The following is a 25,796-nucleotide window of genomic DNA, read 5'->3' on the forward strand; positions in this document are numbered from 1 at the left end:
CCTGCTAGGTCGGTGGTGCCCCTGACAGGCCTGTGGTGCCCCCGGGCACCAAGGGGGGTCATGACCCATGTGGCCCCCCTTGGATCTGCCACTGATACGTTATGGCTTATGCAATATGCGATTGCAGGCACTTGGTATCCCTCACTTATCCCTCATTGGGGGCTCTGGCGGGCTCCTGAGGGCCCACGTCTATCTCTGGGAGCCCTAGACGGGCTCCTTTGGGTCCTTTCAGTCCACTATAGCATAAGAGGTCTCCACGCGAGTCCTATACATTTGAGGGCGTACCCTGACGTCTGAGGTACCCAACTACAGCTCCAATGGTCTCTTACACTGGCGGATCCAGGAAGGGGGTATTGAGGGTCATGCCCCCTTCCCAGAGGCCTAAAGTGGCCCGTTTGCCCCCTCCCCCAGGCCCCAAACGATAATGAAACATAGTTCAATCAGTGCGTGGCCCAGGAGCCGAGTTAGACAGGGGGTGTTTTACCACCTCCCGGCCCGCAAAGGGACCCAAGCACTGACTCGAAGCGGGTTAACTGGTCGACAAAAGCAATGGTAAGTGTTTACGAAGTAATATAAAGGCATGGGTCGGGTGGGCTACCATTTATATATTTTTCTCTTTTTAGTTATAAAAATAAAAATATTCATAGTATCAGGGCTGTGACGAAAAATAAGTGGCCTAAATCCGATGAGAAAACAGGATTTGGGGGTACCCTAGGTTTGGCTCCTGCATGAGTTGGCCCCCCCAAAACGCAAGCCTGGATCCGCCAGTAAATAGTAATACCTACAAATAGTGTTGATCTATCTACAGAATGAATACCCACAGTTATAATGCACCAGCATTGTGATTTTCACCCAAATGATCTACTTCACGAATAGGACCTCTCAATTCCCGATGCCCTGGAACCGCCCCTGAGAAAGGTACCAACTTGAAACTTTCAGTGGTGTTCAGTGTATTTCTTAAAAAGTAAAAAAAAAACAGCATCCTAGCTCCAGCCGTTGCGAAGATATTGCCGAAAAACCTGAGGGTCGGATGAAAACCCCCTGCCACCAATACAATAGGGTTAAAAATCATGTATGACATGCCTTCAAAGATGCAGGTACGGAGCAGCTCTCCGTTGCTGAGGAGGTATACCACAGCTCACCCCTCGGCCAGGGCGGTTTCATGATAGGACGCCGCCCCGGCTTGGCCACGCGGGTCACACCACAATGCGCAAGTCTTTTGTCGCAGTGAGTGTCACTGTTTATTTCATGTATTAAATTGTAAGGTAAAAGTAGGCGTAGAGGAGAAGGCGTTCAAAAAAAAGAGAGTAGGCGCGGACGGACGGACACTCTCGATCTCAAATCATGTGATAAAACATATGACACAAACTACATACTATGACATACGACACAAACTACATACTATGACATATGACACAAACTACATACGTATGACATAGGACACAAACTACACACATTACATGCAGCCACCTCAGTAAGTATTCGCACACACTTTCCCTCGCTCTCTCTTCTGGCACGGCCGGCTCCTGCAGTAGCGACAGAGCTTGTTGAAGGCCTTCAGCGCGTCCAGGTCGCGGTCAGTGGGCGTGACCACCACGCTGGGACTGAAGACGGTGCCGTTGGGTTGTCCGAGCCGGGGGTAGTTCTGGTTGACCGTGTGACGGACGCAGTCAGCCGACGTAGCGAAAAGACTGTAAGACAAAGTATTTGTTACATCAAAGCAGGGACTGTGAAAACCCTCTCGCATGTGTTGGGGGTCGGATGGACCCCAATGATGGTTTTTCGCGAATAACTCGCGCAAAAGCGGGCGATCGCAACGAAACTTTCAGGACCCTCGAGTTCATCAATTTTACACCTATTTTTAAAATTGCATGACTCTGACTCAAATGACCTTTGACCTGTGACCTATATCTCGAGGCCATTTCTGGCTGAAATCGGCCGGAATTTTTTAATGTTTAGCCGGAATTTTTGGCCGGAATTTTTGAACTCAATTTTTTAGCAATTCTAGACCACGTAGCGTAAAACAAAGACCACCATTGAACTCTTCGTGACGAGCTGTATCGAATCAATACCCATTTTATGCAAACATATTAACTTTGAAAATTGACCTTATTTGACCTGACCTTGACCTAACCTTGACCTGACCTTCACCAAAACATAATTCCAACTGACCCAAGGGCTGCCCGTCCCACATAATCGCATTTGGCATATAAAATGGACCATAAAACATGCATCACATGATATTTTTATATTGTTACCCTCAGTGACCTGACCTGGTATCAGTGACCTCAAATAGCAAATTACTAGGGTGACTTGCTTACTCTGCAACGCGAAGAAGGGTTATTTTTGACCCGTGGGTATTGGGTTGGTCTGTGTCGATTTGGTTGGCATTCAGTTCGTTCGATTGCTTTTTGACGGCCAAGCATTTTGTAATAAAAAAATGCATCGCATCGAGGTGCCCGTGTCGTATTATCTTGCGTTCTACTTAAGAATGATTCGAAAACTGGCGCGAAATCTTTTGAGGACAATCGATGAATTTCGCTAAAAATGACAATGTAATGGTTTGGAGCATTTACATTTTAAATTGTTAGAGAAAATTGCATTTAAGATCTTCCATCTATGCTTTTTTCATTGTTTGCACAATATGTTTTTTTACTAAGCTAGAAACACTAATTAGAAATAGTTCCCGCATCATCGTCAAGAACAATAGGGAAGGCTTGAAGTGAATACAATAATCTAAACGGTTTTGTAATCTATGTGAAGACACTTCTAAAATTGCATGTAGAAATATTGAAGGCAAAAGTTCAACTTTTTCAGAAGACTTAAGTCTATAAACCTATTCAACGTGTGACAACTCAGCCGGTATTTCGTCGCCTACAGCCCAGCTATCCCTAGTGACCGATAGAGGCGCTGCTATCGATGTCCGCCCGTGCCGCATAACGCGTTTTTTTTCGCTATAACTTGGCCAAGGAAGGGGGTATCGATCTAAAATTTCATATGTATATCGAAGAGCGCAAAGACTATCACATGTATTTCGTTTTTTTTTTAATTCGAATGATTTGTGGGATTTTTTATAGTTTTTTTTTTGTTCTAAAAAAACATTTTTAAAAGAATTTTGAGATAAAAATCCAAGAATTTTGAAAACCCGAGATAGCAGTTTTGTAGCTCGGTCTTTTTCTACACGACCAGATAAAACAACTTTAGAATTGCACCCGCGCATGATGGGCTGAAGGGGGGGGGGGGCTCGGTATCAAAAGAAGAGTTCAAAAGCTATTGATTGCTTTTCCATGCGTTTTTGTGGCTATCATATAGTTCCTGAGATAAGGGCATGTTTTCTGAAAAATATAATGACGTGCAAATTCAGACATTTGATGACCTCTGGTGACCCCAATATTGCTCTAAGATGAAAAATGACAAAAAAATACTTTCCAACGTACGCATCGAGAGTTATCGACTGCTTTTTACCGCGTCTTTCTAGCCTTCTTAGTTTTTGAGTTAGATGTGGGTGGTAACATATGCCCCCTCTCCACTAGGGCGAGTTGGCCGAGACCGCCACTGGGGCGCAGGTTAACCCTCGCCCCAGTGCACTGGGGCGAGGGTTAATGAGAGGATCACTATGGTGCCATTAGTTTGCTCCTAGTAGCTTGGCTACTTCATAAGTTATTCGATTTTTTTCATTTCTAGCGCCACCATTTTGACTTTTTGGTCCACTGTGATGTCATCATTGACCTGACTTGAAAACGACGATAGAAAATTGTAGACCTTGTCCGTGCGTACCCCATGCGTTTACCACTTGTCGCTATTTTGCTTCGTTCTCTAGATCTAAGAGGGCGCGGTCAACAGTCGACCCCCCCCCCCGTCGGTTATAATTTGGCGCGGAACCCCGTCGGTGCGGCGGGATATGCAATATGGGGCATGACCAGATACAGGATAAGCGTTGACATAGTAGAGAGAAGCAGCGTGCTATACAGCTTTCTGAATGTGACGAAAGTCCGGTAGCAGCGCTGTACTACTCGGGCAGTTTTTTCCATGGCTAAGTTCTGATCTCCGATGATTTTGATGTGATCTGTTTGTTCCAAAGTGATTCCGTCAAAGGTAATCCGAAAGCTGACGGTTTGACTGACAGAAGAATTTGTACCGACCAGAGTCATGTCGATTTTTGGCGGGTTTAACTTGCAACCCGTTGTATCGAAACCACGCAGATTGTGTGGCCAGATCGCTCTCTATGTTACATCTCAGCTCGGGGACCCGTCTGTGGTTGGCAGGTGCTGTGTAGCAGTACGGAGTCGTCTGCATGGGATACAATTTTACAGAGCTGTCCGATAGGTGACATGACAGATCGTTGGTGAATATGTTGAACAATATTGGCCTCAAGTTGCTGCCGTGGATTACTCCAAATACAACGGTTTCGAGGCTGCTTCTTCCTTGTACAGACTACTTTCTGTCCCGAGAATACTCACTAAACCAGTGCACTGGTTGCAGTGGTCTGATATGCCGTTCCAGCTAAGCTTGTGAAATAACAATGTTGCTGTCCACGGCGTCGAATGCCTTGGATAGATCGCACGAACTGATACAAGTCACAAGACCAAGATCGCGGTTGGCGGCTATGGCACTGACCACATGTCTACCGCAGCCTCCTCGATGGAATTCATGGGACGGTACGCATACGGTGTGGGCCCGTCAACGTCTGCGTTTTTGCTATATAATTCACGACCTGGGCACTGCTGACTTTCTCAGCCCGCTAGTTTTTCTCAGACACTGAGTACGCTGATGGGCCTAAAGTAAGATGGCAGAGCTCTATCCCCGGTCTTATGGATCGGCACTACAACACCACGCTTCCAGATAGCTTAGACCTGTCCTGCTCTTGACACAATGGACATATTTAACCCTCGCCCGCACATGGGGGGGGGGTGGTTGCCACCCCCCCCCCCCAGGCAGTCTTTCTGCTCTGCACTCAACATTTTTAGAGCAAGAAGGCTGATTTTTCGTATAGCTGCTTGTCTATCCTTTCTTGATGTCCACTGAAAATTTCAAGTTTCTGTGATTTTTGGTTTCGGAGATATGACCTTGTTTTTCAGGTCATGTCATGACCCAAATGGCCAATTCTCAACATCTTGCGTTTGTCATGGGCCTTGTGAGCTTTTGACACCCTGATTTCGGCCTTTTTTGCCAGTCTTACCTCCCACCTATCATGGAACATGTTGTTCGACGATGTACAGGGGTCAAGGTCAGGGTCAAGGTCAACCTAGGTCATCTAAGATAATTGCGTTTTAGGCAAGCTGAATTTACTTTTTGTGAAGTTTTTTGACTGTATTTTTGGTAAAAGCTTCTCAGATCATGATTTCATGTAATATGGACCCAAAAACAATCGGTGCACACATCAGTATACACACAGACACACACAGACATACAAACACATATAATTGACCTTGACCTAACTTGACCTGAAATGACCTCAGCAGCAAAATTCTGGTCGGATAGTGTGACAAAGAGGTTCTAGCTGGCTTGGCACCAGAAAACAGCATCGTCATCGGTATTTGATAAGCAGCGCACTTGATATCCAACGGTGACCCAAAACAGCAACATTTTTTAGTTTGACCTGACCTGGAAGGTCAATGACTGACCTGAGAAAGTAAAACTGGGTATCATTGGATTTGTCTCTTCCCAAAGAATCTTTTTGGTCCTTACTGCTAAGCTCTATCTCCAACAGGAACGAAATGGCGCGGGGGGGGTGGCAACCACCCCCCCCCCCCCATGTGCGTTCTAGGATGGGAAAATGGCATGTGCGGGCGAGGGTTAACACATGGATGATGTGGGGTCCGACAACAGCAAAACACCGTCTCACAAGCTGCAGAGATCAGGGCTGCCAGACTTGGCGATATGTCGCCAATTTGGCGAATTTTGGAAGTCATTGGCGATAGAAGCACGGCGTTTGGCGATAGGCGATAAAACGTCAAATATTGGTGAATTTCCGAGTTCGCCTCCAAAGCACCGAATATTATTTAAAAAAATAAACAAAACAAAGCGAAAAACATCGTTACGAAATATTTCGTAATCTGATTAATTTAACCTTCCAACGTTTCATATTAGGCACTAAAATATAAAATATTCCTGATGAAAATATCTTCTGAACCACATCTCGCACGACCTTTGCTCAGGGGTGGAGATCTGTCAAAATGTCAGGGGGGGGGGGTCCATGCCGGGCAGATGGAGGCGGGCTGAATGCAGTACCATTGACTTACATAGCAGTAATTCGTTTTCAGGGGGGTCCTGACCCCCCCCCCCCCCCCGAGATCCCCACCTCTGCCTTTGCTATTTTATTTGGCGCTGGTTAAGGTACGCTGTTATGTAGATGAATATGAGAAACGAGATAGGTTACACGAACGCCAACTTGCGCTGCTACGTATGCTTATACAGCGCATCCTATTTGGCGAATTTTGGCGAAATTCGAGGGGCGAATTTGGCGATAAGGACCATTCTGGATCTGGCAACCCTGGCAGAGATAGCCCGTCTCTCCCAACCGCAGTCGAGTTGGACATTCGGCGGAAAGCTTATCCCTAGCTCAGGCACTAGGCAGTATCGCCGGCAGGACGCGGAAGGCCGCGCTAGTCACAATCGGTGGTCGGGGCGGCAGGGCTGGGCTGCCGGTTTCTTTACACATTAAAAAAAAAAAACGGCAGGTGTCGCCAAAAAAGACCCTTCCTGCCACCCGAGCGAAGGTGAGTATGAAATGAAAGCTCATCAAAATTATTTAATGATTCCACGCATTCTTACTTGTTAAATCCTGTAATGTTAATTGCCATCCTTTCTGTTATCATTCCGGTGATGAATAGATCGTCTATCCAGAAAAACGGCAGCTCGGTGGACCTTCTAACCATCGCACTTGCCATGTCCTGACTGGCGATATACAGCCACCCTGAAAAAAAAAATGGGTACAGTATCACTTTTCATTCCAAACACTATCACACATCGAATAGGTACAGGTTAACCCGCGCCGGGCCGGGGTTGTTTGAACACCCCCCCCCCTGCGGTTTTTCGCAGATATCTCAAAAACGGCAGCGCGGAGTGCCGCCGTTTTTCGGCACACCTGTTCGTGCATCTTTTCCGCACACGTTGTGAAAATTTAAGACTCAGGTCGCCTTAGGTCAGGTCACCAGATCACGCCAAGTGACCTCACCTCAGAAAAAAAAATAGGAATGCTCGTCATAGCTACACCGATTGATCGATTGCCTTGAAACTTTCAGCGATTGATTAAAGCAACATTATCTATAAAACGTATATCTCGGAATTTCGATCTCGCTGACATAAAGTCAGGTCAATTTTGCGGCCTCTCCAGCCAATGGGAGAACATTGAAAAGTGTCTGTTTTGCACGAACGCTATTCTAGACACTCAAACATCGAGATGTAGGTAAAATTGACACACTGAACCGCAAAATTGCAACTGTGACCCCTCGTTATGTCCCCGAGGTCATCTCAGGTCACGAACAGAATTTAACAGTTTTTCGCTAATAACTTCTGATAGAGGCGTGCTAGAGCGCTGAAAACGTCTTAGATGTGTTCGGCTCGACGTTGCGGATCGCCTGATATGCAACATGACCTATCCGGTCAGGTCATGACCTTGACCTGAGGTCAAATTTTAAAGTTGACCTTTCAAGGTCAAATTATAGCTCAATCGACGCGTCTCGACAAGAGGAAGACGATGCTGGCAAAAGTAATGTGATGGATCTTTTGAGTCAAAAGTTATTGCCGAAAAAAAACGCTTTTCGTAAAAATGGCTATTTTTTTGAGTTTTTGCCATCTGGAGGCTAAACCGTTGACCTGAAGTCAAATCTCAGAACATTACTCAGAAAGACTTGTAAAAGGGCTATCGAATGCGCTTTTCGGCGGCGCTGTAGCTCTATCAGTTCCCGAGATAGCCATCGGCAGTTTCCAAAATGTTGAAATAGTCAACATTTTTCCTTGGTGACCTCTGGTGACCTGACCTTTGACCTGACCCAAAAAATGACCCAAGTGTTTTCGTCCTTATTTTGGACGTTCTTTCGATTGCCGCTTACCGCGTGTCGCTACGTAGCCCAGGAGCCGAGTTAGAAGGAGCCGGCCCGGCGCGGAATCTCAGAGCACCGGCCCGGCGCGGGTTAACTTGACAAGCTGAACATACAATTTGCACCCGTGACGCCTCATATCCCTGAGGCCTTCTCAGGTCATGAAAAGTTCCCAGCAGTTTGTTTTCGGCAACCATTGTGATAGGGACATGCTAAAACGAGGAAAATGTATTCGATGTGTGATCAGGTCGACGATACGGATAGGATGATCTGCTTCATGTCATGGCCCTTCGCGTTATGTCATAATGCTTTCTGAGTATGAATGCTCCAGATGACCTTTTAAGGTCAATTTATAAATAATTCGACGCGTCTCGACGAGAGGAAGACGATGCTGGTGAAATAAATTTCTTGCTTTTCTTGAGTCAAAAGCTATCAAATAATTTGTTTTGCTAAAACGGCTATTTTTAGTCTTTGCCCTCTGCAGGCTCAACCGTTGACCTGAGGCCAAAGCTATTTTCCGGAAAGACAATTTAAAATAGCCATTGAATATGCCTTTCCAGTCTTTCCGAGACGATGTAGTTTACATTTATTGCCGAGTTCTGCGCCGATTTTTTTTTCTCGAAAGAAATGTTGAAATTGGCAACATTTCATGACCCCTGGTGGCCTGACCTTTGACTGGACCAAATAACTTCAACGTTTTTGCCATTATTTTTGACGCTATTTTGAATGCTGCTTATCGTCTGTCGCTACATTGCCCAGGATCCGAGTTAGACGGGGATGGTCCAGCCCCCCCCCCCCCTCCTTCCCAGCTCGGCGTGGTTAGCGCCGAGCAACGGCCCGGCGCTGAGTAAATATTGAAACTCCACTCAGCACAGTCCCTGCTTTTAGGGAGTGTGCTGAGTGGAAAAAGAGCATAGAACGATTCAACATACAATATTTGTTTGAAAATATTCCTCTTTTAGTGACTAAATTCCGAACGCCAGGGCCAATGAAATTTAAGGTTGGTTGTAACCAGACATGTGCATAGATGCGAGAAAATTGATCTGGGATCTGATCCCACGGATCCTGATCTCGGATCCGAAGGGATCATAGATCCAGCTCTGTAATTTATCGAGAGATCCGTAGGGATCACAGATCCGAGTCTCATTTTTTGCTGGAGATCCAGTGAGATCATAGATCTTCACTTATTTTTTGTCAACACATATATCCCAAAAAAAAAACACTTGTTTTAACTCACAAACGTTCTGTTTTAGTAATTTTAGTGATCGCACATCATAATCCGTAGTTTTGTGTCACTTATTGGCAAAGAAACCCTTTAAAACATGGTTTCAAATGTGATGCATGGTGGGATCCACTCAGATCATAGATCCATGTTCTTAATTTATCGTCAGATCATATGAGATCATAGATCCAAGATGTATTTTTCCCGCCGGATCCGGTGGGATCATAGATCCCAACCTGTACTCTGCTTCGAGATCCACTGAGATCATAGATCCATCACTCGGATCCATGCACATGTCTGGTTGTAACAACGTTTCCTTTCCAAATTTTGCTCTTCGTTGGGAAGAAAGTTTGCGATGTCAAAGCTTCTTAGCATACTTTGTTGTGTTAAATAGGTTTGCATTTTTTCAACTTTAAATTTATGCTCGTAGATTTTGTGAATTCGAATTTTAATTAGCTGTAATCACTTATCAGGCATTGCTTGTAACCGACGTTTTGTGTTTTTTTGGTGTGTGTTTTTTTTTGTGAAACAGGCCGCAGGCCATTTTTGATTCTCATAGGCTTTTTCAAGACAGGACTTTCGCGGTGGAACCTATTTGATACCTGGAAAGTATCAATCCTTTAACCCTCGCCGGCACAGCCGGCACAGGTGATGCCCTCAGGGGGGTGATGCAACGCCCTAAGGTTTTTCGCAAATAACTCGCGTAAAAACGTGCGATCGCGACGAAACTGTCAGTACCCTCGCATTGATCAATTTTACACCTACCCTGAAAATTTTATGACCCTGACCCAAATGGCCTTTGACCTGTGACCTCTTTTCTGAGGCCATGTTTGACCGGAATCGCGATTCGGCGTATGTCGGCTCGCATTAGCCGCGCGGTTGCAAGCTTTTCGTGGTTTCAAACGTTCAAACATGTGATTTGATGTTGCTCCCATGCATTAGGGTGGGCTTTAAGGTCACCTGAAGGTCAGGTCAGGCCAGTGACCTTTGGTGACCTCGGTTCACTTTTTCGAATTTATATGTTTCTAGGCTAGGTTTTGGAGCTGAATTCGAATTTAGCAACCATTTGGACATTTACGAAGTAGTTTCGGTACCTTCGTAACATGTTACGAAGCTGTCAGAGGCGGTTGACACGTGTTACGAATACCCGTCACGACCACTACCGGTTGACCTGACCTGACCTGACTCGACCTGGTCTAAATGCTTAACCCGCGCCGGGCCGGTGCTCTGAGATTCCGCGCCGGGCCGGGGGGTGTCTGAACACCTCCCCTTCTAACTCGGCTCCTGGGCCACGTAGCGACACGCGGTAAGCGGAAATCGAAAGAACTTCCAAAATAAGGACGAAAACACTTTATCATTTTTTGGTTCAGGTCAAAGGTCAGGTCACCAGAGGTCACCAAAGGTAAAATGTTGACTTTTTCAACATTTTGGAAACTGTCAACGGCTATCTCGGGAACCGATAGAGCTACAGCGCCGCAGAAAAGCGCATTCGATAGCCCTTTTACAGACCTTTTTGATTAATGTTCTCAGACTTGACCTCAGGTCAACGGTTTAGCCTCCAGAGGGCAAAAACTTCAAAAATAGCCGTTTTACGAAAAGTGTTTTTTTTTTCGGCAATAACATTTGACTCAAAAGAGGCGAGCCATGTCATTACTTTTGCCAGCATCGTGTTCCTCTTGTCGAGACGCGTCGAATGAATTATAATTTGACCTTGAAAGGTCAACTTGAAAATGTGACCTCAGGTCAAGGTCATGACCCGACCGGAAAAGGTCATGTTGCATATGAGGCGATCCGCAACGTTGAGCCGAACACATCTAGGCGTATTCAGCGCTCTAGCACGTCTCTATCAGAAGTTATTAGCGAAAAACTGTTAGATTCTGTTCGTGACCTGAGATGACCTCGGGGACATAACGAGGGGTCACAGTTGCCATTTTCTGGTTCAGTGTGTCAATTTTACCTACATCTCGATGTTTGTGAGTGTCTAGAATAGCGTTCGTGCAAAACAGACGCTTTTCAATTTTCGATAGGCGTTATCACTAGTGTATTCGCGGCCCTTGGGGCGACGTAAGAAAAGAGGAAGACAACTGGCCCCAAGAACTTTAAATTATCAGTTAGCATGCATCTTTTCCTTGATATGTAGATAATTTACCATTAATTGTTAGAGAAAATTGCATATAAAATCTTCCATTTATGCTTTTTTCATCGTTTGCATAATATGTTCTTTTACTAAGCTAGAAACACTAATTAGAAATAGTTCCCGCATCTCGTCAAGAACAATAGGAAAGGCTTGAAGTGAATAGAATAATCTAAATGGTTTTGTAATCTATGTGAAGACACTTCTAAAATTGCCTGTAGAAATATTGAAGGCAAAAGTTCAACTTTTTCACAAGACGGATGTCTATAAACCTATTCAACGTGTGACAACTCAGCCGGTATTTCGTCGCCTACAGCCAAGCTTTCCCTAGTGACCGATAGAGGCGCTGCTATCGATGTCCGCCCGTGCCGCCTAACGTCTCCCATTGACTTACCTTCGCCCCAGTGGGGGGGGGGGGGCATATGTTACCACTCTGTCGCGTTTTTTTGCGTGTAAATAAAAAACCGCGGCGCGTAGCGCCACGCCGCTTGGGGTAGCTTTTTGTACATCAATTTTGGACAATGTGTGAAATTTTTGAGCCCAGGTCATGTCAGGTCAGGTCACCAGGTCAAGTTAACTGACCAAGCCTAAAAAAAAGTTTGCAATCCTCTCCAGCCTGCAGTGTTTGTCAGAAAGGTTTGAAACTTTGTGGATTGCATGATGGTATGGGCGCCTATAATTTGTATATCTCGGATTTTTTATATCCGTGGCCTAAGGTCAGGCCAGTGGCGTGACCTTACCATTATAAGTCAATGGAGAAACATGAAAATGCCTCTAAATCCATGTGTACGCATAGGAACAGTCCAAATAATTCAGAATCACAATGATTTGGACCACCCGTGACGGCCATGGTGTCTTTTTTGCTGATAGCCTCTAGAAATGTCATCCGAGGTCATTAGAGGTTACAAACAGATTTTTTGCAAATAACTCTCGATTGGAAAAAGATAGGACGCTGGGGATGGTCTCATTGTGTTTGTCTTGCCGAGACGCGTCGACTGATATGCAACATGACCTTTTCCGGTCAGGTCATGACCTTGACCTGAGGTCAAATTTTCAAGTTGACCTTTCAAGGTCAAATTATAGTTCATTCGATGCGTCTCGGCGAGAGGAACACGATTCTGGCAATGGAAATGTCGTAACCCTTTTCAGTCAAAAGTTGTCGAAAAACACTTTTCGAAAAAAAAACAGCTGTTTTTGGAGTTTTTGCCCTCTGGAGGCTAAACTGTTGACCTGAAGTCAATTTTGATGATAACCTTATCGAAAGAAGAGTTTAAGAGCTATCGATTGCGTTTCAATGCGTTTTTCTAGCTATCATAGTTCTTGAGATAAATGCATGTTTTCTGAAAAATATGATATTTGGCAAATTATGACCTTTGATGACCTCCAGTGACCCCAATTTCGCTCTAAGATGAACAATGACAGAAATACTTTCAAACGGACGCATGGAGAGCTATCGACTGCTTTTTACCGCGTCTTTCTAGCCCTTAGTTTTTGAGTTAGAGGTGGTTGGTAACATATGCCCCCCCCCCCCACTAGGGCGAAGTTGGCTGAGACCGCCACTGGGGCGCGGGAATGGAGAGGCCGCAAAATTGACCTGAACTTAGGTCAACGATATCAAAATTCCGAGATATAAATTTTATAGATAATGTTGCTCTGATAAATCGCTGAAAATGTCAAGGCAATCGATCAGTCGGTGTAGCTATGACGAGCATTCTGATTTTTTCTGAGGTGAGGTCACTTGGCGTGACCTGGTGACCTGACCTAAGGCGACCTGGGTGTGAAATTTTCATAACATGTGCGAAAAAGTGCACGAACAGGTGTGCTTGACATCCTGGGTGATACTAGTAAAGTAGCTAGCCAACAAAATTCGAAGAACGCCGCTTGATTCGCATCCATCGTCATTTGTATTCATTCCAAATTAATCATATAATTTGAAGACTGATAAATGTTAACGTAAGGAGACTTCTAAGCATATTAGCAGTTATACTACTCCCCACAGCGACCAATAATTACCTACCTGATACATACGGTGGGTAATACTCCTTTGGCCACTCTTCCAAGCTGACATGCCATTTAGAATCACCACGGTAAGGCTTGGCCTTTCGGAAGGCATTACCACCCAGGTATCCCGTATCAGGGCTCTTCTCCAGCAAGTGCAGTACCTCGTACACATTGTAAGCGATGTCATCGTCCATCTTGATTATATGTCTGTAACAGAAAATAGATTGACCTTTTTATGATTAACCCTCACCTGCACATGGGGGGGGGGGGTACCACGCCCCCAGGTAGTTTTCTGTTCTGCACTGAACGATTTTAGGGCTAGAAGCCTGATTTTTCGAAAAGCTGCTCCTCTATCAATTCTCAGGGTCCACTGGCAATTTTAATACGCGCACCGACGGGGGTCTGCGCCAACTTCGTACCGACGGAGGGGGGGAGGCACGGATGACCGACCCCCTCCCCCCTGAGATCTCGAGAACGAAGCAAGATAGCGACAAGAGGTAAACGGCATCGGATACGCACGGACACGGTTTACAATTTTTACAAGATCATTTTCAGGTCAGGTCAAAGATGACGTCACAGGGGCCGAAAAAGTCAAAATGGCGGCGCTAGGTATGGAGTTTTTTTTCTCGAATAACTTTCGAATTAGTCAAGATAGGAACAAACTAAGGGCATCATCGTGATCCTCTCGTCAATCCGCATCGAATGATATATATGTTGACCTCGAAAGGTCAAGGTCAAAGGTTGACCTTCAGGTCACGTGACCTCGAGGTCATCATGTATATCATTCGATGCGTCTTGACGATCTGAACACAATGAAACCATCCGCGCGGCTGTATCTTGTTCCTGTACGGAGTTATTGGCAAAAAAACCTTTGGTGACCTTTGATGACGTCACATGACCTTACAGCTGCCCAACAGCAAAACAGACCTCAAGGTACTGAAGGTTGATCGTATATGAGGTCATGTATGGTATATGGGGCCATTCCGACCCGTTTTAGCGGTAAAAACAGGGAGTTGATTTTTCCCCCATTGACTTATAATGGGGAGGTATCGAAATTGACCTGACCTTAGGTCACCGATATCAAAATTCCGAGATAAACAAATTGTACAAATTGCTACTAATGACCTAATAACATCCTGCGACTTTCAAAGGCCTCCGACATCTACTGTAGCTCTGGCACGGTGACAAAGTTGCAAAAAAGTGACTTGAGGTTGGGTCATTCAAAGTGACCTGGTGACCTGACCTTAAAAGTTAGGAGGTTCAAACTTGCACACCATGTGTAAAATTGATAAGTCTTCGTGTTGAGTGCTTTATCATTTTATTAATCGCTGGCATAAAACAATCCCCGAAAGGTTTGTGATTTTCGAGTTTTAATTTTGATTCTTCAATTTCATTTTATTCAAACTTTTGTTTCCTTCCGTTTCGTCTGCCGTAACGCCCCTGTGACGTCACTCCTGCTCCGCCCACCGTCCCGGGCGTGGCCGTGCGTCAGCGCCTTCTGTCCGCGGTGGGGACGTCTGGAACTACGAGTACGTCTGTGACGGAGGCTGTTGCTAAGGTCAGCACGTCCGTTGCGGTGTGACTTAACTGTGGTGCAGCTGTGGCTACGTGAGACCCAATGTGCTACGTGCCTTAACCCGGCACCGCCTGGGCTATTTCCGTACCCACGACAGCCTGGGGGGTCGGATCTGACCCCCCCCCCCTGTTATCTCGAGAACCAATGGTCGTATCGAGCCCCGCGAGGCGGCGTTCGAAAGGTCTCTACGAGACCTTCCCAAAGCACTCTTAAGATTTTAAGATTGAGGTCAACTTTCGGGTCAAGGTCAGGTCAAAGGTCAAATTCAGGGGTTTTGCATGACTAGGCTTACGGACAGCGGAATCGATAGCTGCTGCTCGAAACTCACCAAAAATGACCTCAAAGGCCTAGTGAAGGTACCATGTGCGTATAGGGGTCATACTAAGTACGGGTCAAGGTCAGGTCAGGTCACGAAAGGTCACGGTTTTCAATTTCTGCTACATGGGCGTGCGACACATGTTTTATGGCTTATTTTTCACGCCGAATCCGATGGTAATGGTTATATGTGACCCCAAGTCACTGTGCTGGTGATAAGTGTGCATTGAAAGCATAAAAATTCGTTAATACCATACATAACTAAACGAGGGCTAAGAAAAAAGTCAATTTTTCAACTTTTTATTTTTGACATAAAAATGCACTTTTCTAGACGCGCTTTGTCCCAGGAATCTAGTGGTGCCATTTGTTTTCACATGCGATGTTCAGAAGTGCCTCTAATTCACGAAAATGCTTATGACGTCACCATGCCCTATGCATGTTGGAGCTATTTTTTACAATTTGGGGGTCAAAAATCAAGATAGAAAGTTGAAATTTGGGGCATCTAATGTTCTAATAGATCTCTACAACATATATTCCTGTTTTTTGAAATTCTCAAAATTTTGGATTTAATTAGCTGTTTTCCAAAAAATATAGTTTTTTTGAATTTTTAGGGGTAAAAAAACGCATTTTATGGAAAATCCGAGATAGCCATTTTAAAGAACTCGTTGAGCTGCGTCTTTTCATGTCCTTAATTTGCAATTTGCTTCAAACCCTGATTTTTGGCGATTTTTTTAAACATTTGCCACCTTTTGACTAAAAATGCCATGTAGTTCCATCACTAAAATCGATATATCTCAAAAAATTTTGAAAAGTTTTTCTTGAAAATTGCACAGAGGACGTCAAATTGATGGGGGAGAAGGTATGCCAAGTTTCAAGTAGATAGCGAAAGTGGTTCATGAGAGATTCAAGAAAAACGGAGGGGGGGTCGGATCCGACCCCCCCCCCCCAGGCGGTCGCGGGTTAAGCCTGCGCGCTGCCTCACATTGTGCCCACGTCTGCTGTAGCTTCAGCTGTTTTGTAATGGCTGCCAATGACTCATCCTGATGTGACTGTCTTCAGAGGTGCTTGTCTTAATTGGAGTGGCCCATTCTGTGCGGACAGTGATAGATTAGGGAAACGGGGGGAGGGGTTGGGTGTGGGAAAGCGAGGCTACGCTTTGGCCGGACTGCGGGGGGGGGGGAGGGGGACTGTCTGACCGAGCCGTGCCGAAAAGATACTACGTTAAAAGCTCAAGATGTAGCGTGCTACATAAGCGAAAAACGTTTGAACTGTTTTTAGCGATTTTTTTTTATATTTATACCCCCCCCCAACCCCCCTAAATATTGACATAGAGCAACAATATTTGCACAGGGTCGGGAACTCGCTGGACCCACATACGTACCAAATTTGGTGTTTCTAAGTGCCATAGGAGCCAATCGCGAGGGGGGTTGCATCAACACCCCTGCCAGGCCGTGTTATGAAAAATGCCCTGCCAGGGCGACGATTATACTTTAGGTTGGCGATGGTCTGACATCATAAAACAAGCCTGTTTCAAATTTTCCCCGATTTTTTTCTGTATGTACCGTATTTTACTCGAGAGGGCAAAAATGTTTTATCACCGCTCATTGCCAAAGTAGATTGAGGAAAATTTTGGAAATCACGTGGGTTGTATAAAAGAATGGCTACACAGTCAAATCTGTAAAAATACGCAGCACTTCTTTAACCCTCGCCGGACCTATTGGTTTTCTACATACGCGCCGGCCGGGGGGGGGGGGGCGGGTACGACCCCCCTCGCCGTTTCGCCCCTGGTGGAGCTAGCGCGTCGCGGAAAAAACGAGCGTGTGCGCCGTTACGAGACGCAGAGATTGGTACCCGATTTTAAGGTCCTAGGTCAACCGGTGACCTCTGAGGTCAGGTCAAGTGCTCCAGGGTACGGTTCAGTTTTTGGTGAATAACTTCGCAAAAAACGGCCGCAGAGCCGCGATGTTGGCAGCATCGTGTTCGCCTCGCTCAGGCGCGTCGAATGATATACTTTTTGTTCGGGTCAGGTCAACTTAGGGTGTTGACCTCAGGTCAAGGTCAGGTCAGCACCCCCAGGTCACGAAGTTGGTCGAAAGAGGTCATGTCGCATATCATTCGATTCGGCAGGTCTTCCTGAGTCCATTGGTGGCTTTCTCGACTCGCTAGCTCAATTTGATCGGGAGTTATTGACGAAAAACTAATATGACCTTGATGACGTCATAAATGACGTTACGGAAGGTAAACATTGCAAAAATGACGCATCTAACCTTGCAAGGAGTGCATCAAATCACGATTCTGTGTGCTTGAGATAGTTGGAGATCGTTCCCGGCGCCAGAATAGCAGTTTTCATTTTTCCCCATTGACATAATGGTGAGGTCACGAAAATGACCTGACCTCATATGACCTTTAGGAAAAATCCGAGATATACAAGTTGTGAGAGTTATAATGGATACTAGATCCTGCAAGTTTCATTTCCCTGTGACATCTCCTCTAACAGTGAGAACGTTGCGAAGTTGCGACATCTGAAGACCGTGCAGAGGTTCACTTATGACGTCATAGGTCAGTGACCTGACCTGACCCAAAAATGCGGTTGGTGTCAAAAGATGCGGCTTGGATCAAAGGTCAGGTATGCCAAGTTTCAGCTCTCTATCGCCAGCGTGTTCGGAGCTATCGCGAAAAAACCCTATGGGGGGGCGGCACCCGCCCCCCCCCCTCGGCCGGCGAGGGTTAACCCGCGCCCCGTAGGGGGGGGCGAAACGGCCCCCTGTCCTTTTCGGTCGATATCTCCTAAACGGCTGGAGATATCGCCACCAAACTTTCAGGACCCCTCCGGGCATCAATTTTACACATTGTAACCAAAAATTGTTCCAGAGGCTGTGATAGGTTGGCCAGAAATGACGTCAGAGTGACGTCATGTTCTGTCATTTTCGACCGAAAAAAGACCTTCGCGAGAAGACCTGTCAGGCCTACAGCTTTGAAGATACAGAAAAATGATCAAGACATAAAAGGTGTAGAATTGACAGGGCTACAAAACTGCTATCTCGGATTTTTGAAATTTTTGAGTTTTGATCCCCAAAAATCAAAAAAGCATTTTTTTTATATATTAGCCAAAAAACCCAAACAGTTTTTTGAGTTTCGAAAAAACCGGAATATATGTGATAGTACCTACCGTCTTCTATCTACATACCAAATTTCAGATCGATACCTCGTTTTTTGGCCAAGTTATAGCGAAAAAACTGTTCAAAAATGATGACGTCAAATTTTCAAACTCAATTTTTGGCAATTCTAGAACTCGTAGAGCAAAACAAAGACCACCATTAGACTCCCCGTGACGAGCTGCATCGAATGGATACCCATTTTATGCAAAAATATCAACTTTGAAATTTGACCTAATTTGACCTGACCTTGACCTGACCTTCACCAAAACGTGACCTAGGCTGGCCCCAAAGGCTGCCTAACCCACATAATCGCATTTGTCATGTAAAATGGACCATAAAACATGTATCACACGACACATTCATATTGTGACCCCCGGTGACCTGACCTCGCTGTGACCTGACCTGGTATCAGTGACCTCAGATAGCAAAGTATGTGTTTGACGAACAATATACCATCGATGGTTTTCAATAAATTACCAATTTACTCGATTTCACAGCACATTTCTTGAATTGCCTGTGAACGGTGAAAACCTGACCTTTGACCTGACCTGTGACGTCATCGGTTTGACCTAGGTCAATGAAATTTGGTCACAAGGTAGTTCCTGGGTAGGGCTATCGAACGCCGTTTGAATTTTGAAAATCGGCCGGTAACTTTCCGAGATCTTAGGGGGGGCCGAAACGGCCCCCCCCCCCCTACGGGTGGTAGGGTCCGCCGGTAGCCCTACGGGGCGCGGGTTAACACGCGCACCGACGGGGGGGCGGATATACGCCCCCTGAGGTTTTTACGCGCCGCGGTTTAAATTTGGTACGACTATTCTCTCATCAATTTTACACATGGTGTGCAAGGTTGAACCTCCTAACTTTCAACCCTCGCCCGTAAACGGTGTTTTGCCACCTTCGCCCATGCAGGGGGGTTGGTGCGACCCCCCCTGGCGTTTGAAAACGGAGCGTCGTAGAGCTTAGCGGAAATGACCAACGGATTGCTCTCAACGAGATCTCGCGATTGGTGGTATATTTTTGGCCCTAGATCAACATTTGACCTACTTATGACCGGTCAAAGGTCAAATTTTCGGAAAAATCTAACTTTTTCATATTTCCGCGCCGATTGCGGCAAAACGGTAAGAGATATCGACTTGAAACCTTCACTATCGTGATTCTTGATCAATTCTCTATCGTTTGGTGTGTATTTTGATGTCATAACTCTAAAAATGATGCGTTGGGAGCATCGGAAGTCTGCAAGGTCATTTGTGCATTGGGTAACGTCAGGCGTGTGACGTCACTGACCTGACCCTGACCCAAAATGAACTACAAGAAACAACCGACGATGCCTGAAATGGATAGCAAATTCGAATTCAGGGCATCAAAATACCCCGAAAAGGCATACAAGTGCAAGAAGTCATTACAGGTCAACCGAGGTCACTGACCTGACCTTGACCTTTAGTAACCTTGAAAAGGTCAACGGACATTGTGCCAATGTCAAATCAGCCAGTTATGATTCTAAAACAATCCATCAGTGTGTCAGGTCAGTCGGCATTTATACCAATGTGAAGCAATCTCCAATTTAGTGTAAATCTGGCCGGAGGTTGTTCCCTTTATGACGTCATAACTCCGTGACCTGATATGACCTTGACAAAAAAAAACAAAAGTTGCGCAAAGGATGCCCCATAGGGTACTGAAAATTTGAGCAGGCTATCTGAAACGGTTCGGCGTCATGTAGCTAAGAAAAACCTCAGGGGGGCTGCACCAACCCCCCCCCCTACATGGGCGAGGGTTAAGGTCACGTCACCAGGTCACTTTGAATGACCCAACCTCGCTACTTTTTGCAACTTTGTCACCGTGCCAGAGCTACAGTAGATGCCCGAGGCCTTTGAAAGTCGCAGGATGTTATAAGGTCATTAGTAGCTACGATTTGCATATCTCGGAATTCTGACATCGATGACCTAAGGTCAGGTCAATTTCTCGACCTCCCCATTATAAGTCAATGGGAGAAAAATCAACTCCCTGTTTTTACCACTAAAACGGGTCGAAATGGCCCAATAAACCATACATGACCTCATATACGATCAGCCTTCACTACCTTGAGGTCTGTTTTGCTGTTGGGCAGCTGTTAGGTCATGTGACGTCATCAAAGGTCACCAGCGGTTTTTTGACAATGACTCCGTACAGGAATACGATACAGCCGCGCGGATGGTCTCATTGTGTTCAGCTTGTTAAGGCGCATCGAATGATATACATGATGACCTCGAGGTCACGTGACCTGAGGTCAACCTTTGACCTTGACCTTTCGAGGTCAAAATATATATCGTTCGATGCGGATTGACGAGAGGATCACGATTATGCCCTTAGTTTGTTCCTAAATTGACTAGTTCGAAAGTTATTCGAAACAAAACTATACATACGTATCGCCTCCATTTTGACTTTTTTTACCCCTGTGACGTCATCTTTGACCTGACCTGAAAATGACCTTTGTAAAAATTGCAGACCTTGTCCGTGCGTATCCCTTGCCGTTTACCGCTTGTCGCTATCTTGCTTCGTTCTCGAGATCGTAGGGGGGCGGTCATCCGCCCCCCCCCCCGTCGGTACGAAGTTGGCGAAGTCGGTGCGCGTGTTAATTAACCCTCGCACGACCAGGCCATTTCTCATAACACGAACGACCAGGGGGGGGGGGGTTGTTACGACCCCCCCCTGGCGTTTCGAAACGGAAGGTCGTAGAGCTTAGCGGAAAAAACCAACGGATTGCTCTCAACGAGATCTCGCGATTGGTGGTATATTTTTTGGTCCTAGGTCAACATTTGACCTACTTATGACCGGTCAAAGGTCAAATTTTCCGAAAAAAAATCAAACTTTTTCAACTTTCCGCGGCGATTGCGGCAAAACGGTGGGAGATATCGACTTGAAACCTTCACTATCGTGTTCCTTGATCAATTCTCTATCGTTTGGTATGTATTTCGTTTCCCTAGCTCTAAAAATGGCGCGTTGGGAGCGCCGGAAGTCGGCAAGGTCACAGTCGGCGGCAGAAATTCGAAAAATCAAAATTTAAATTTTTGAAATCTGATTGTATTTTTGGAATTGGGAGGTCCATTTGCTCCCTATAGAAGCTAATATTGCTGCATATTCCCATTGAGGTGACAAGAATTAGCAAAATAGTGGTTCGGGCGCTTTTCAAAAATAGTACCGGACGCTGTTCCTCTTGTGACGTCATAGCTCCGTGACCTGACCTGATCCGGTCAATTTTCTTGCACCACACGATAGCCAATGCTTGCCCCAACATGCATGGGAAGTTTCATCATGATCCATCAAACAATGTGGGTATCACCGGCAGAAAACCTAGGGATTCGGCGCACACGTTTGGTAACTGTCGGCCGGAGGCTGTACCTCTTATGACGTCATAACTCCGTGACCTGACATGACCCGATCAATTTTTTTCGGCAAAAGATGCGCAAAGGTTGCCCCAGAGGGTATTGAAAATTTCAGCCCGCTACGACAAGCCGTTTAGCGTGCACTTCGAAAAAACCTCAGGGGGGGGGGGGGTTGATACAACCCCCCCCCCCCTAGGCGTTCTAGGGTTAAGATTGCGATGGCCCATACCTCCCAGGTCTCTCCTACTTGTATGATAAAAAGAATGGCACCATCGTGTTCTACGCCCAAAATTACCCATAAAACATATGTCATGGGTTGCGAATACCAGTTTTGATTTTCGGGGATATGTGCTTACCTGATTGACCTGACCTTGACCCTGGCCTATGGTTGATTGACCCCTACATGGAGCTGACACTCTTGTAGGCCTTATATGAAGGATTGTGCACCGTTTTGACAGAGTATATCACGAGAGGCGCCCATTACGAGGCTCTGAAGTCCATGCTACTGAAAGCCCGATTTCAGGTGTTTGACCTGACCTTGACCCGACCTGTGACTTCGAAATTCAACTTTCAAGTAGTTCTCATCTGAAGCGTCTCGTCGCGTCCTTTCGTTCGCCACCTTGTGCGTGTCGCTGCGCCTATTGGGTCTCGAGTTATCGGCTGGAGGCGTTTAACGTTCCCCCCCCCCCCCCCCCCAGCAAACGGCTGGTGGCGAAATACCCAAGCAATTACCGGGTTTTAAAGAACTATCGGATGCGCTTCATTTGCGGCGATGCAGCTCTATAGGCTCCTGAGTTATGTGCCGATTTTCATGCTAGCATCCGCCTCCCCGTCCGTACGTTGGTTAACCCGCGCCCTGGTTGGGGGGGGGGGTATTTTTGACCCCACCCTTCCAGAATTTTCGATATATCTCCAGAACCGCTGCGCCGATCGTCACCAAACTTTAAGTACCCTCCCGGACATCAATTGTACACATTGTGACCGAACATTTTATTAAAGGCTATGATAGGTTGGATGGAAATGACGTCAGAGTGACGTCATGTTCTGACGTTTTCGACCCAAAAAAGGGTTTTGCGGGAAGAGCTCTCAGGCCTATAGCTTTGCAAATACAGAAAAATGATCAAGACAATAAAAGCTGTAGAATTGACAGTGCTAACAAAATTATAATTGTTGGACCTTGATCCCAAACATAAAAAGATTTGTTGAATATCATAGCGAAAATATCCAAAAAGTTTTTTGAATTTCGAAAATAACGGAATATATGTGATAGTCCTTACTCCTTACCTCCTTCTATCCACATACCAACTCTGAGATCGATACCTCTGGTTTTGGCGAAGTTATAGCGAAAAAAAAACTGTTCAAAATTGATGACGGCAAATTTTCAAAATTTTGTAGCAATTCTAGACTCCGTAGCGCAAAACAAAGACCACCATTAGACTCCCCGTGACAAGCTGCATCGAATCCGTACCCATTTTATGCAAAATATCAACTTTAAAATTTGACTTTTTTTACCTGACCTTTTCTTAAAAGAAATTTTGTCCGAATGGATGAATGGGTGGCTATGGGCCCGGGTGCCCGGCTGCAGTGCTTGTTACGAATGACACCACGGACCCACCACCCCACCTTGCCCGCGCCCGGTTCACCGGTGATAATTTGGATCGAAAGTTTAGCGTGCCGCAGGTAGATGGCGGCACGGTCCTCCCGGGTCTAGCGTGGCCCTCTCTCGCCAGTTGCCAGCTGGCTTAACCCTCGCCCCGTTGGGGGGGGGGCATTTTGGCCCCCCTCCTGTGGTTTTTCCTGAATAGCGAGACAACGGCGGCGCGCAGCGCCGCCAAATTTTTAGTACCTTCCCGGGCATCAATTTGACACCTTCACACAAAATGTCAAGTCTTAGGTCACCTTAGGTCAGGAGTTATTGAGGTCAAACTGAGGTCATGTTCGAGCAAAAATGAGCAAAAAACATGCAATCTTGAAACGCTCACCAAATCTACAGTTATCAAGCAATTTCAAAGTTCTTTAAATGTTCTAGTAGACAAAAAGCGGTGCTACAAAACTGCTATCTCGGATTTTCAAAAAGTTGGGATTTTGACCCCCCAAAATTTTAAAAAATTGATTTTTTTTAGAAAAAAACTAAAAAAAACAATTTTTTTTCCCGAATTTCGAAAAAAACGGAATATATGTGATAGTCTCTGCGCTCTGCTATATACATACTAAATTTCAGATCGATATCTCGTTTTTTGGCTAAGTTATAGCAAAAAACTGTTCAAAAATAATAACGTCAAATTTTTAAACTCAATTTTTAGCGATTCTAGACCACGTACGGCAAAACAAAGACCACCATTGAGCTCCCCGTGACAAGCTGCATCGATTCAATACCCATTTTATGCAAAAATATTAGCTTTGAAATTTGACCTAATTTGACCTGACCTTTTTAAAAAATTTTAAATAAATTTAGTCCGAACCTTTTGATGGGAAGGATTCACAAGGACAGAGCCACCGCTAAGCGAAGCTTGTTGCGATGACCCTGCCCTCTACCCTCCGATCGCGCAATTCCGATTCTATGGCAGAATTTAGAGTCCAAAGTTGTATGTGCGCACAAAGCCGCGCACGGCCGGTCCCCTCGCTGACTTCGCCTGGCTACGGCCTGCCACCAACCGCAACCATACCTGTCAGGAGGCCCATAAATGTCGAGCGCCCGTCGCGCTTCGAACCCGGACTGTCATAACCGGGAACGCGTGCTCTCACCACGCGGAGTCCAACGCTCTAACCAACTGAGCTACGGGACCGGCAACGGGACCTTGACCTGACCTTGACCAAAACGTGTCCTAAGCTGGCCCCAAAGGCTGCCTGACCCACATAATCGCATTTGTCATGTAAAATGGATCATAAAACATGTATCACACGACACTTTCATATTGTGACCCCCCAGTGACCTGACCTCTGTGACCTGACCTGGTATCAGTGACCTCAAATAGCAAAATTTGAGTTTGAAGAACATTTCCCCATCGATGATATTCAATGAAATGCATTTTACTCGGTTTTACAACGCATTTCTTGAAATGCCTGTAAACGGTGAAAATTGGACCTTTGACCTGACCTGTGACGTCATCGGTTTGACCTAGGTCAATAAAATTGGGTCACAAGGTAGTTCCCTGATAGGGCTATCCAACACCGTTTGCCCCTTTGCCCCCTTGTGGTTTTTCGCGAAGATCTCAAAACCGGCGGCGCGGAGCGCCGCCGTTTTTAGTACACCTTATCATACATCAATTCTACACATGTGAAAATTTCAGACCAAGGTCATTCAAGGTCAGTTCACCAGGTCACTTGAAGTGACCTTACTTCATAAAAAGTTTCAATGTCTGCCATAGCTATACCGAGTGACCGATTGCTTTGAAACTTTCAGCGATTGCTAAGACCAATAGCATGTACAAAATGTACATATATCTCATAATTTTGATATCGATGACCTAAGGTCAGGTGAATTTTGCGACTTCCCCATTATAAACTCCCAAACACTGAATTACAAGTGGTTTAGACACAATGAACATGAAAATGGTGTCCGTGACCCCTGTTTATGTCCTGAGGTCATCTTAGGTCACGAATGGTATCTAACAGTTTTTCGCAAATAACTTTTGATAGAGGCATGCTAGAGCGATAAAAACGCTCAGATGTGTTCAGCTCGACGACACGGATCGACTGGTATGCAGCATAACCCTTTCCGGTCAGGTCATGACCTTGACCTGAGGTCAAATTTTCAAGTTGACCTTTCAAGGTCAAGTTACAGTTCATTCGATGCGTCTTGACAAGCGGAACACGATGCCGGTAAAAGTAAGCTCGTACAAGGCTTGGGTCAAAAGTTATTGCAGAAAAACTGTTTCGGAAAAAATCAGCTATTTTTGCAGTTTCTGCCCCTGCGGGCAAAACCGTTGACGTTAGGTTCAAATCTGAGAGAATTACTCAGAAAGGGCGTTAATAGTGCTATCGAATGC

The 25,796-nt window shown here is 45.6% G+C and overlaps 1 protein-coding gene across 1 annotated transcript in view; it reads right to left on the bottom strand.

Moving 5' to 3' along the window:
- Positions 1-855: 855 nt before the first annotated feature.
- The window catches only part of LOC122367678 (beta-1,3-galactosyltransferase 5-like), a 45,085-nt gene continuing 20,144 nt past the window's right edge, over positions 856-25,796 (bottom strand). The window contains exons 4-6 of the mRNA XM_043341015.1: positions 13,416-13,606; positions 6,775-6,916; positions 856-1,691 (exon numbers count right to left, since the gene is read on the bottom strand). Of these exons, the coding sequence (XP_043196950.1) occupies positions 1,472-1,691; positions 6,775-6,916; positions 13,416-13,606 (553 nt within the window). The 3' untranslated portion in view covers positions 856-1,471. The remainder of the gene's footprint in view (positions 1,692-6,774; positions 6,917-13,415; positions 13,607-25,796) is intronic.

Source organism: Amphibalanus amphitrite, unplaced genomic scaffold, assembly GCF_019059575.1.
Source record: "Amphibalanus amphitrite isolate SeventyFive unplaced genomic scaffold, NRLGWU_Aamphi_draft 000888F_arrow, whole genome shotgun sequence".
Lineage (NCBI taxonomy): Eukaryota > Metazoa > Arthropoda > Thecostraca > Balanomorpha > Balanidae > Amphibalanus > Amphibalanus amphitrite.